The sequence below is a fragment of the Chiloscyllium punctatum genome, chromosome 2 (genome assembly GCF_047496795.1).
Source record: "Chiloscyllium punctatum isolate Juve2018m chromosome 2, sChiPun1.3, whole genome shotgun sequence".
NCBI classification, from domain to species: domain Eukaryota; kingdom Metazoa; phylum Chordata; class Chondrichthyes; order Orectolobiformes; family Hemiscylliidae; genus Chiloscyllium; species Chiloscyllium punctatum.
This window is the reverse complement of record NC_092740.1, coordinates 119,685,940-119,698,785: the sequence shown is the minus strand read 5'-3', so window position 1 is coordinate 119,698,785 and position 12,846 is coordinate 119,685,940. Positions and strand designations below refer to the sequence as shown.

The 12,846-nt window shown below is 40.2% G+C and overlaps 2 protein-coding genes across 4 annotated transcripts in view; one reads left to right on the top strand and one right to left on the bottom strand.

The window, feature by feature from the left end:
• Positions 1-12,846, bottom strand: part of LOC140488063 (phospholipid-transporting ATPase ABCA1-like) — a 144,432-nt gene that overhangs the window by 37,901 nt on the left and 93,685 nt on the right. For all 3 annotated transcript variants that reach the window (XM_072587746.1, XM_072587737.1, XM_072587756.1), the window contains 6 exons: positions 11,312-11,451; positions 5,402-5,539; positions 3,389-3,609; positions 2,717-2,789; positions 2,013-2,215; positions 768-816 (listed from right to left, as the gene is read on the bottom strand). In XM_072587746.1, coding sequence (XP_072443847.1) covers positions 768-816; positions 2,013-2,215; positions 2,717-2,789; positions 3,389-3,609; positions 5,402-5,539; positions 11,312-11,451 — 824 coding nt within the window. The remainder of the gene's footprint in view (positions 1-767; positions 817-2,012; positions 2,216-2,716; positions 2,790-3,388; positions 3,610-5,401; positions 5,540-11,311; positions 11,452-12,846) is intronic.
• The window catches only part of nipsnap3a (nipsnap homolog 3A (C. elegans)), a 90,544-nt gene that overhangs the window by 73,957 nt on the left and 3,741 nt on the right, over positions 1-12,846 (top strand). The window lies entirely within an intron of this gene.

Genomic DNA, 12,846 nt, shown 5'->3' with positions numbered 1-12,846 from the left:
AGAGGTGCAAACTAGCAAGAGGTATCTTTCATTATTGCATTTTACTTAATTGCGCCATATATTCTAACCTAATAAAGTAAAAATATCACCAATTTGAGGTGCAGACTAGTACTCCAAAGGTTTTTAATAGTTGATTATCAAAGAACAGGCAAAGACATGGACAGAATAGCTGCTTCCATGCTGTGAGATTCCATGATTTCGATTTGGAGTACAAAGGCAGGTATTGGATGGACACTTGTGAAATTAGAGGCAGTAAACTTCAAGGAGATGACTCTGCTGTAATGCACCCAATACTTATTTGTCATCAGAATTGCCTTTCCACATGTTAATAAACTGCTGCCTTTCCACATGTTTTGCCTTGACTAAGCACTATGCACGGCAAAACTTTTACACACCTTACACTTAGTGTTAAAAAGTTGGTTCGTTCAGTTGACTGAGTGGTTCATGTTTGATTCAGAATAACATCAAGAGCATGCATTTGATTCTTGTTCTGACTGAGGTAGATTTAGGACCTGCTCTGGAAAGTGGAAGGCACTGGCAAAGTATCACTGATGCAAATCCGGCAAGGAATCTGCTTAGGTTGCAGCATCAGCAAAAAATGAGCCAGTTAAGAGTTTGCCTTCAGGCAGAACATATGAATGAATAACACCTAACCTCAGAAAATGAGGTGCATTGATATTTACAGGAATAAAAACGCATGATGTGCAATTCTGGAAGGTGAAACTTTGCACATCAGATTACAAAACAGAGAGTCCAGATCAGGTTACCTGACGTTTCTGTATCCACTCCGTTATCCTCAGCAACCTTAAGGAAAATCTGAAAACAAAAATGGCAAAAAAATGAAAGGTTTGCGCTGGTTCTCAATTTATTAGAAAAAAACTGTAAGGGTGATAATAAAGATAATGATACCAAAATTTATGTAGCAACTCAGAATTAGTAAAAACACTCGGACACTGTTTAGTTCTCGTGGCATGCTAGAGTTGGGAAAGTTTTCCCTCAGCAGCAGCACTGACTTTCATCGTGCAGTATGTTTGCAGTTGGAATCAGTGTTCATTGCAGGTGAGAAGAAAGGGTGTGGTATTCAGATAAGCAATACATAATTGTGTCATTGGCAATAATGCACCACTTTGAGACTAATCCTATAATTTCCAGTTTAAAAAATCTTCCAGTGCTTTAAATGTTGCAACATTCAAATAGCTTCTTTTCTCCCTTATAATAGCAATGTTATAATGCATCAGAGACCCACTGGCAGACAGGATGAGCAACGATCTCCACTGCAGCTGAGTTACATGGTATATCTCATGGGTCTGCAAAAAGTATTCCATTTATTTATCATGTGCTAAAGATGAATCATGCTGGATTGATTCAGGGACAAGGTTTTCTGGTCTACTGTATTCCTGTGTGGATGTTCTGGGTTCTGTGATGTGAATTCAGAATATTCCAAATCTCATGAAAGGCATTTTCAAATGAAGTGGTATTGTTCAAGGATATCGATTCAGTTCTATATTCTTTCTTGGGAAAAATAAGAACCCTTGAACATCCTCTGCATATCTCCTCAGAACTCAAACTTGAGCCCTAATTTCAGGCATTATTGATTTTCTGTTTTCTCACCAAGCGATTGATCCTCATGTGTCAACAAGTATTATCAGGACAGTGGTCATCATGACGGAGTCCAATCTTCAAGCAAACATGCAACCGATGGCCACAGGATGACTATCTGGAGTGGAAACCGCGGCTGATAGTCCTGATGTTTCCTTGAAGCACAAACTACAACCACCCAGGCTGAAATCATTTAACTCAACACCTAATTTAGGATCAGATGTGATCAAGTGTTCTGCATAGCTCCAAATTCCAAACCAAATTTAACCAATGGCCTATCAAAGGACACCCTACCCACACCATTTTTAGCGCATTGACAAAAGTCACAACTAGAACCAAATGCTGACTACACCAGTGTTCACTGAAGAGCTGGTGTTTGCAGAGAAGCAAAATACGAAACCCCAATGTCTTACTTCTTCCAGAGTGGTGTCGGAAATTCCATAACTGGAAATTCCGAGGTCAGAGAGTCTGTCATCAATCTCATGGAAAAGTTCCACAAAAGCCCCATCTTTAGCAGCCTCATAAGGCAGCACATATGTCAGTTCATGGCCAATATCTTCAACCAAGCGAGCCTTTGGAATGTGTTTCAAGATGAGATTGGAAATGGCTGAAACATCTGTGAAATGGAGAGTAAAAACAAGAACACGTTAATGAGCTATTTGATGGTACTGATGCAACAGTCCTGGACAATGTTGTTCACACTGCCATTAACATTGTTTTAAAAATCCATCAAACGAAGGTATCCTTTGGTTAAAGGTAATGAGTCAGGAGGCAGCTGGCACCTTAAGTGGTGTTATGTGACTAGAAGGAGGAGCAACCACACCTAACAGAGATATTAGGCAAGCTAATTTTTGCCCCACTCCACTTACATTCTACAAACCTGGCTGATTGAGAAGGTCTCAGGGACCTGTTCCTCTATCTGTCTGTCTGTCTGTCTCTCTCTCTCTCCCAGTGAAGAAATATCTGGCCTGTATCAAGCATCTTCTCCACAAACAAAATGAAGAAACAATGTGGCCAATAAATAACTTCAGGCATAGCCCTGTGCCAATTCGACTCTGATGGATTTGAGCTGCTCATCCCAAGGTGGTATACTTGGTCTTTGTTAGGTTTTGCTTACCTATAGTGATGGTATCACTTTCTTGATCGCTGCCAAGCCCAGCATCAGAGCTGCTTTGAGAAACACTGTCCTCCTGTAAATGAGACCAGAGTAACTACTCATTGGTCCAATGATGTAACTCAAAGACAGCAGCAATCAATTGCTGCACATTCACCATGTTATCGCAAAGATAAAGAGGCCCGGGAGAGGGTCCAAGAATGCTTACAAGAATAATACCAGGAAGGCAGTGGTATACATATTAGGAGAGGACATGTTTCTGTGGATCTTATTTCCCTTGGAAAGAGAAGGCTGAGTGGCTACCCTACCTCATGATCTTTAAAAATTACAAAAAGCTTAAGTAGTGATGAAGAAAATATTTCCATATGTAGGACAGAACAAAGCTACTAGTTATTAATATCAGGTAGTCACCAAAAATCCAATATTAAATTCAGAAATAAGACCTTCACCCAGATAGTGCTGAGAATGGAGAAATTGCTACGGCAGGATCGCCTGAAGTGAATACTATAGATGCACTTAAGGAAAAGGTACAGCATTTTAAGAGGGAAAAGGATTGAGACTGTTATACTGATAGAGTTAGATGAGGAAGGAGGAGTAAAACATCAATATTGGCATAGACTGGCTGGACCGAATGGCCTGTTTCTGTGTCCTATATCCTATGTAATTAATGTTTACCTTTTTTAAGTAGGACATGGTGCTGCTGCTGTTTCTACAGGAGCTGAGAGATGGCTCTAAATCTTTCTTGACCAGAGTGAGGTAGTAGCCTGTTCCTAACTGGTTCTTTAGGTACAATGATGATCCACAACAGCATAGCTTGCCATTAGAAATAATGGCAATCCGATCTCCCAGCATATCTGCCTCATCCATATGATGTGTAGAGAGGATAATGGTCCGACCTGGGAAGGAAAATGGATTTACATTTCTCCCCACCAGAATATAACATCGTTCTCCAGGAATCACTATGTATAAATCCACAGATTGAAAAGACATTGTTAAGTAATGGCTGGAATCAACTCTGGATCCTTACTCAGCAACAGTGCATTGAATATGTCCCTTAAAAGGGGTGCAATATTCCCACAAGATAACTACACATTATTTGCTATGACAGTCACTGTTAGCAAATAAATGCATTTAAATTTGATTTGAACCACATTCAGGTGAAGTGTACAAGCACGTGCTTAGTACTTGGCTTACAGACCTCGTATATTAAGTGGTTTTGTACAATATTCTGGCAAATCCTTTGTTTGAAATGTTACTGTGGGTTCTGCTTTCAACACTGTTTTAATCATTTTGAGGCTTCTTTACACCATGGGGACTAAAATGCTTACTTCAATATTGCCAAATGTTAAATCTATCAGCCCAATCCTATTGACTTTTCACAAAAAAACCAGTGAAAGATTAACGGAACTCAAGCAGGAGGATTAGGTTAATTCAGAACTTGGACATTATGCAGCAGGAGCTTTCTAAAGAAAGGCTTGTAATTACACAGGTCCTTTCATGATTTCCGGATGTTGCAAAGCCATTACAGAAATGAAGTCTCCATGAATTCTGTCATAATGTAAAATATGTCACCAACACGTGCTCAGCAAGCTCTCACAGAAAGCAATGTAACAAAGGCTAGAAAACCTGCACATCAAGTATTGCTGATTGAGGTATAAATATTATCCAGGGCACCGGTGAAAATACCATTTCTGCTCTTTGAAATAGTGACATGGGAACTTTTATGACAAGCTGAGAAAGCAGCTGGGGCCTTGGTTTATCATTTGATCTAAAAGATGACAGCACTCACTTGGCATGATACCTGAGGGGCATGCCAAATTTTAATGGAATCGGATTATCAATTTATTTAATCCCACACAATAGCACTTGGTCCACTGGATATTGCTTCCAAAAGTTCCGTTTTATCCAGTAATAAAGCACAGGGATTTAGCAACACCTTCACAATCTAAAGAAGAACATATTTACATTAGCAAAGATTGGTCTTGGAATGAGTGGGTTTGTCCTAAAATGAGAGGCTAAACAAGCTGAGTCTATTTTCTCTGCAGCTTAAAAGAATGAGGTAATTTCAATGAAACATGCAGGATTTGGAAGGAATTTGATATGGTAGTTACCGACTGACTGTTACTGCTAAAACACAAAGCCACATTATCAGGCTAATCATTTAGGACTCAGATGAGGAGAAATTGCTTCATTCAAAAGCTTGTTGAGACTTTGAAAAAAAAATTATATACCTTCATGGGATGCAGGCACCATTGGCTAGGCCAACAGTTATTGCCCATCCCTAATTGGCCAGAGGTCAGTTAAATGTCTGGAGTTACACATAGGCCAGACCAGGTATGGGTGGCAGATTTCCTCCTTTAAGTGGCATTAGTGAACCTGAATTTTTTTTTTAATGACAATTGATGGTGGTTTCATGGTTCATGGGCTGACCATAGGCTAGCTTCTTTTTGATTCCAGAGTTTTGTTTTGAATTCACCATCTGCCATGGTGGGATTCAAATCCATGTCTTTAGAACATTAGCCTGGGGCTCTGAGTTACTCGTCCAGTGACATTAACATCATGCACCCAACATTCTTCACCTCTGGTTCTATTTTTTGTGTTCTTGCTATAAAAAATGAGGCACTGAGAGCATGGCAAATGATTCATGAAGGCACCATCATGATATTTCAGGCCATGCTGTAATCTTACCTTGCCGATATTTCAGCAGCAGATCCCATATCCCTCGGCGGGAATAAGGGTCAACTCCAGCAGTTGGTTCATCCAAGATGACAACTTTCGAGCCACCAACAAATGCAAGGGCTACTGAAAGTTTTCGTTGCATTCCGCCTTTTAAGTCAAACAAAGTTAAAATATTAATTTCCGTTTAAAGGTATGTAACAGATAAGCAATAATTCTGAAAACAATAGCACTGTCATAGACCCCCAAGATTTAACAAATAAAGAAAAGTAGTTGGGTAACTCAGTCCTTGTTTGGCTTCATGAGTCAGGATTAAAGGCAGAGGTTTGTGCTCCTAATCTCATCAAAAATTCCATTGCAGGATAATGTGCATCACAGTTTGATTTATGCATAACAGATGGCATACCTATCTCAGGTACTAAGTTGGGGGGGGGGAACCGTTTGACCACATCAATTTAATATTTGCAATTATCATAACCAAAGAAACATTCCAAAATGGGAAACTTTAAATTCTATTCCCAATGACAAACTCTGAAATCAATAGTCACAGAGGAAGTAATCTTTCATCGATGAACTGACCTTTCATATACTCCTGAGCTATGATTTGACAGGAATTAAGTCCTGGTTTCAGCAAAGGATGAGGGCACTGGGGGATTACGGAGGGGGCACTGATGGGGTTTTGGATGAGGTATGTTACGGAGTTAGTCTTGCGTCTTTCACAAATGTTTACATGAAAGAGGGGGTCACATGTGGAGAACTGGAGCATTGTATAAAGGTACAGAAACTGAAGCAACTCCAAATTCTTCCTTCATCTACCAGGACAGCGGGACGTGCTTGAAAGTAAGCAATTTTCAGACAATTTGCTCTTATGCATGCATCCTGACTGAGGAATTCAGGGAGACTACAATTAGTATTGGCAAAATCATCACGCCACAAAGATTAAACTTTGAACTTCTATCTTGTAAAGCTGAAAATGGTCTGTTCAGATTTAAATAAAGACAATTAACACTAAGTTCATTATACCAGGTCAGAACATTTAAAATTGTTGACAATGGCTGGCACCAATGCAAAATTGATTCATTCTTTAAACCTGCCTTGGAACATCATACATAACTCCCCTCACCTTCCCAGATTCCCTGTTGGTCTACTTAGTAAACTGGCTGAAAATCAATGACCACAAAATAGTTAATAACTTAATACTTCGACTTGTGAAGAGTCCAAAATTACTGGTCATAAGTATATGATTGCCACTCAGAAGGGTGGGAATATGGTATGAGGAAGCACAGGAGGAATTGAAGCAAACAGAGTAAATGTGTTTGAAGGGAAGGTGGATATATATGAGCGAGAAAGAAAGTGTTATGTTAATATGGTAAACTGATATTAGGAAGGGGCTTGTGTGAGATATAAATACTATGACTATGCTGTAACATCTTTGTGCAATAAGTACCAAGAAGATCTCAGGTTTAATGACAGATCTATTATTTCTACAAAGACAATGACATTGACGGATCTATTATTTCTGAACCAAGACGGCAATGCATATGACTTTTAATCTCCTTGATTAGGGAAGGTGTTTTTTAAAAAAATAAATTCTTCAAGACTCCTGTTGCTGTTTGCATTCAAGGTGACTCCTACATTACGTGGATGGCAGGAGAGGATTATTCTGCTCCTGCCTCCTAAATAGCCCATTGACAGTCAATGCAGAAGCTCAAACAGGGAGAACAGACCTTGGGAATAGGAACAGATGGTAATGGTGTGTTAATAGTCCTGTTAAGGTTAGGGATATGCAGATGAAGGGTATTGATAGACTGAATGTCTGAAGCACATAAAAAGAGAAACCTCTGAGAATCTGAGAAGCTAAATATAGGTAACATTATATTCTGCAGATAAATTATGCAGTAATGGGCGGCACGGTGGCTGAGTGGTTAGCACTGCTACCTCACAACGCCAGGGACCCGGGTTTGATTCCAGTCTCGGGCGACTGTCTGTGTGGAGTTTGCACATTCTCCCGTGTCTGCGTGGGTCTCCTCCGGGTGCTCCGGTTTCCTCCCACAATCCAAAGATGTGCAGGTTAGGTGGATTGGCCATGCTAAATTGCCCATAGTGTAGGTTATTAGTCAGGGGAAAATATAGGGTTGGGGAATAGGTCTGAGTGGGTTACACTTCAGACGATCGGTATGGACTTGAAGGGTCGAATGGCCTGTTTCCACACTGTAGGGATTCTAATTCTAAGTAAAAGGATTGGTTCCTGTTTTCCTACTTCATCTGGCCTTTAAATGATTCAACTACAGAAGCTGCCCTTTGTTACTCTTAGGTTAGGATATCTGGTCGGCATGGACAAGTTGGACCAAAGGGTCTGTTTCCGTGCTGTAATCCTCTCTGACTCTACGACTCTATGACACATTGCTAGGATACTATTGCTTGAAAAGCCATTGTTTATTGTCATCCTACTTGTCCTTGAAAAATGGGGCTGAGCATCCTTAGTGAATACAGCTAGTAGCTCACTAGGTCATTTCAAATACAAGTTAAGCATCAGTCCCATTGCTGTTGAATTTGGAGTAAGTTGCAGACAAGACCAGGGAAAGACGGCCAGTCTTGTTCCCTAAAGGGCAAATGAGATTTTACAATAATCTGGTTGTTTCATGGTCATATTTTACTTAATTAACCAAAATCAAATCCCCAGCTGCTTTGATGGGTTGTGAACTCAAATCTCCAGATATCCAGGTCACTCTTATTGCCATTGAGCTTTCATTTCCCTTAGCTAAAGCCACTCAATTCTACCTTATTGAGGCACCACTGCTTTCAGAAGAAGGAGAAAATTGACTGCCAGAGACAAAAGAAGATTTCAAAATAAATAAAATGTAATGTGTTAGAAGGGCCAAAATTGCACAATATAAACCACATGCCACAATCTGGTCCCACACATAAACAAAGCACTTTGACCAAGAAGAAAATGATTAAAAAAAAGATGAAAGCTGGCCTGCTTTTTTTCCATTTTGCTACTGAACTTTAGTAACCCTAGCGGAGGGTACTAGCAGTCAGCACTGTGAGTAATTCAGCAACTAATAACAGTATAATCTCATGGCTGCAGATTCCACATACGCAATAAAACTGACAGCTGGAATTGAGTTGGCACATAGTTCTGGCTAGCATTCTGAGGCGGAGATAGTGCAGGCTATGCACTGGAACTCTCTACTGAACTCCAGATCCCCTGCAGAGCCACTGTGGAGATGTAAAATGTTGTAGTACTGGTATATCTTCTCATCATGAAATTGTTTAAAAAAAGTCAACACAAATATAAAACTGCTGCCTGACGACTGAAAGAAAATACAGCAATTGGCATTTTGAATACCATCCATCAGCAAGGATAACCAAAGGAAGATTTGCTTCAGCAACTGCTCACATGCTGTTGTAATATTAGATTTGATTACTTACAGTGTGGAAACAGGCCCTTCGGCCCAACAAGTCCACACCACCCCACCGAAGCGCAACCCACCCATTCCCCTACATTTACCCCTTTACCTAACACTATGGGCAATTTAGCATGGCCAATTCACCTGACCTGCACATCTTTGGACTGTGGGAGGAAACTGGAGCACCCGGAGGAAACCCATGCAGACACGGGGAGAACGTGCAAACTCCACACAGTCAGTCGCCTGAGTCGTGAATTGAACCCGGGTCCCTGGCGCTGTGAGGCAGCAGTGCTAACCACTGTGCCACTGTGCTGCCCAAATATTCTAATATGTAACAATATATAATGCCATGGTAAATAGCTGTCTACACAGGTTTAAATGAGGATTATATACTGCATGACTAATGTCCTTCAATTGTTTGAGGGTCTTCTTATTTACATTGTGGTAAGCCCTACATTATATATGCAAGATTTCCAGAAAACATCTGATAAAATTTCCCATAATAGACAACTAATACTCAACAAAATCTACAGTACACTAAAGAGTTTACAGACTAACTAGTCCATACCAGTCTTCTTTTTCATTAATTTACAGTGCATGTGCATCTGTGGCAAAAACTGAGCCTTTTTGTCCATCCCTAATTGCTCTCAAAAAGGTGAGCTGCCCTCTTGACATCAGAATGATCTATTTCAGAGGGCAGCTAAGAATTTACCAATACGTGCCTGTGGTCTCTAATCACATATAAGCCAGGCAGATCAATATTGAAGGAATGAGTAAATAAGTTTTGTAATAATCCAGTAGTCTCATGGTCATCATCACCAATACTAACCTTATATTAAATTAATTTGTAGTTAGTTCCTCCAGCTATTGTGATTTGAATTCATGCCTCCTGCTGATTATTAGTCCAGATCACTGGATAACTAATCAATTAACATATCTACCATCCTCTCTATTTCTGCTCCATCTGAAACTTCTTCATCCTACTTCACAGTTTATCCTTCTAAAGCCTTTTTTCTGATGTCATTATCCAGCTTTCTAAATGTATCTTTCATTTCCCCTTACCTATTGCACATTGTAGCATTTTCCACTTTGGCACCACTCTTGTGACAAAGCGAGTTCTCCTAAATTCACAACTGTATTTATGGGCAACCAATCCTATCTTTCTTGATCCTGGTTCTAGATTCCCCAACAAATGGTAATACGAACTTACATTTGCCCTACCAATCTCCTTCCTTCCCAGAGAAAAGAGCTGCGGCCAAGGTAAAATATAGCATCAGACAAAAACATGATTAAAAAGGCTACTGTTTAAGAGGGGCAAAAGGACATATTGGCTGTCCCTGACTTTAGATTAGATTACTTACAGTGTGGAAACAGGCCCTTCAGCCCAACAAGTCCACACCGACGCGCAACCCACCCATACCCCTAACCTAACACTACGGGCAATTTAGCATGGCCAATTCACCTGACCTGCACATCTCTGGACTATGGGAGGAAACCAGAGCACCCAGAGGAAACCCACGCAGACACGGGGAGAATATGCAAACTCCACACAGTCAGTCAGTTGCCCGAGGCGGGAATTGAACCCGGATCTCTGGTGCTGTGAGGCAGCAGTGCTAACCACTGTGCCATCGTGCTGCCCACTAGTGTTTGAAATTACATTCATGGTTTAGAATCTGAAACTTGGTGCAAATTGGTTGCACTTAAAAATATTATCAAACCAGGAAGGATGGTGCAATCTATCAAAGTAGTGTAGGAACTACAGGATAAATTAAATAATATGTAACTGAAAGCAGGCAAGTGTATGATACAACACCATGGAACAAATATGTAGCACGTATGCTTCATGAGTGGTGTTGACACCGGGTGGAATGTTAAAAGATTTAATGGACACATTAATCCCTGGCATTGCATAGGGACAGCAGACAAAGCCAACAGAATGCTGGACTACACAGTTATAACACTAGTGACCAATCCATATAATGCTCTGGTTAAAGTGTACCTTGAGTACTGTGTCCAGTTCTGATTACTGAGAGACAAGAGACAGCTTGAGGCACTGGAGACAGTGCAAAACAGAGTGATGCGCCTAAACCAAAGTTTCAGGATTCAGGGCTGTGAGGACAGATTGTAGAGATTCAGGCTCTTTAGCCAGAAAAAGAAGCAGCTGAATTTCTTTATCAAGAATGCTACTAGAAAATAAGTAGTGAAAGCAGACATGGGGAGAAAAGTTCAAACTAATAAAGGGTAACATTAATAGTAGTATCAAAAACTCTATTTCATCTGGCACCTTTAGTGTTGTAAAAATGCCAGTGTGACTCACAGCAAAATTTGAGACTGTGCTACATTAGGAGATATTAGGACAGATAAGCAAGAACTTGGTCAAAGGGGTAAGTTTTAAGTCACATCTTTCTTTTTACAAAAATGAGACAAGCCAAATAGTTACTAAGTAGTCAATTAAATAATTACACTAGAATTGTTCGATGACCTTATCCAGTAAAGAAGAATAACTCACCTGAAAGCTTGTTGGTTGTTTCTTTACGTTTGTTGGGCAGCCCCACATCCAAGACCATCTGCTCCACCTCTGTCTTCACCTCACTCCTTGACAATCCTTTTAGTCGTGCATAAAACCAAACATGTTCCTCTACAGTGAGCCTTAGAAATCCAGAACAATCTTTGTTACAATGAGTATTTCTGAATGTCTACTCCGATACATGTCAATAAACAGGACCAGCCACTGTTGGAGAGCCAGAGATTACATTTTGAAATCGTTATGGGTTTTAGCTCTCTGAAACCTTGTGATGCATAAATGAGCTCACAAGTTGAAAATCTAAAGCCACACTAACTCTCTTATCTAAGGGACAGCAAAAATAAACAAATATATTAATAAAGTTCACCAATATCACAGCAGCCAGCAGTTTAGCACAAATTCTACAAGAAAACATTATGGCTTTCCACCTTCTTACTTGAGATCATCAGCAACTACAGACCAGCTAATAAGAAGTCATAAGAGTTAACAAGGAAACAAAGTTGCAAAGTGCAGTATTTTGATATAGTTGTTTTCCTGTTATCTGGTTTTCAGTTTGCAAGACCGGTCGGCCCTCATTACAAGCGATTCCTGATGAAGGGCTTTTGCCCCAAAATGTTGATTTTCCTGCTCCTCAGATGCTGTCTGATCTGCTGTGCTTTTCCAGCACCACTCTAATCTAGACTCTTGATTTCCAGCATCTGCAGTCCTCACTTTTGCCTCATTACAAGCACCAGGTACACTGGATCTGAGCTCCTTGAGTGTTGAGTACAGGCCTCCCTATTGCTAACTGTGTTGCTGTTACAGCCAAAATAACAACTGGTGCACCAATGTTGAGTCTGAACTCGAATGGTTCCTGTGCTTGAAGCAAGAAAATAAGGCCTGAGAAAAAAGGATCAAAGCAGGCCAGTCACAAATGGTGCAGATGAAATGGCTGAAGATTTTATAAATATCTGACTATCTCTGAGGATCTGGGAGTACTCCTGGATGGGGTGGAAATTATGGTAAATTGCCCTGTGGAGGTTGGATTCAATTTGTTCTGGCAAGACTTTCCCCCACAACATTTGTTCACAACTCTATTGAAAGCTCACATGCCCTCTGTTTCATGGTACCATCATCTTCCAGTGAAGCAGTCATGATTTCATTCCATCAGACATACCAGTTTTAGATAATTATGTAAAGACCGAGGAAGCCACACGTAAGTCTGGTTTTGTGCCTAAATAAGCATGAGTCACTGAACTGTCGTCAGAAAACCATTAGCTAAGATGACAGATTATACTCTATTGCTATCCTATTGGGATCATAACAGGCTAAGAAGTAATTCTGAAAGCCTCAGGATCCATGTGGTTTGATGCTGTTCATTCGCTTTCTTGCTGTTCTAACAATTCAGCGATTTGTGAAAATTATTACACGTTGTGCATTGTAGTCGCGTGATTTACATGAATCATTATATGCACATGATATATTATTTTTGGGATTTATCATAAAGCTGGCCAATATTCTCTCATTCTTACCGGATATTA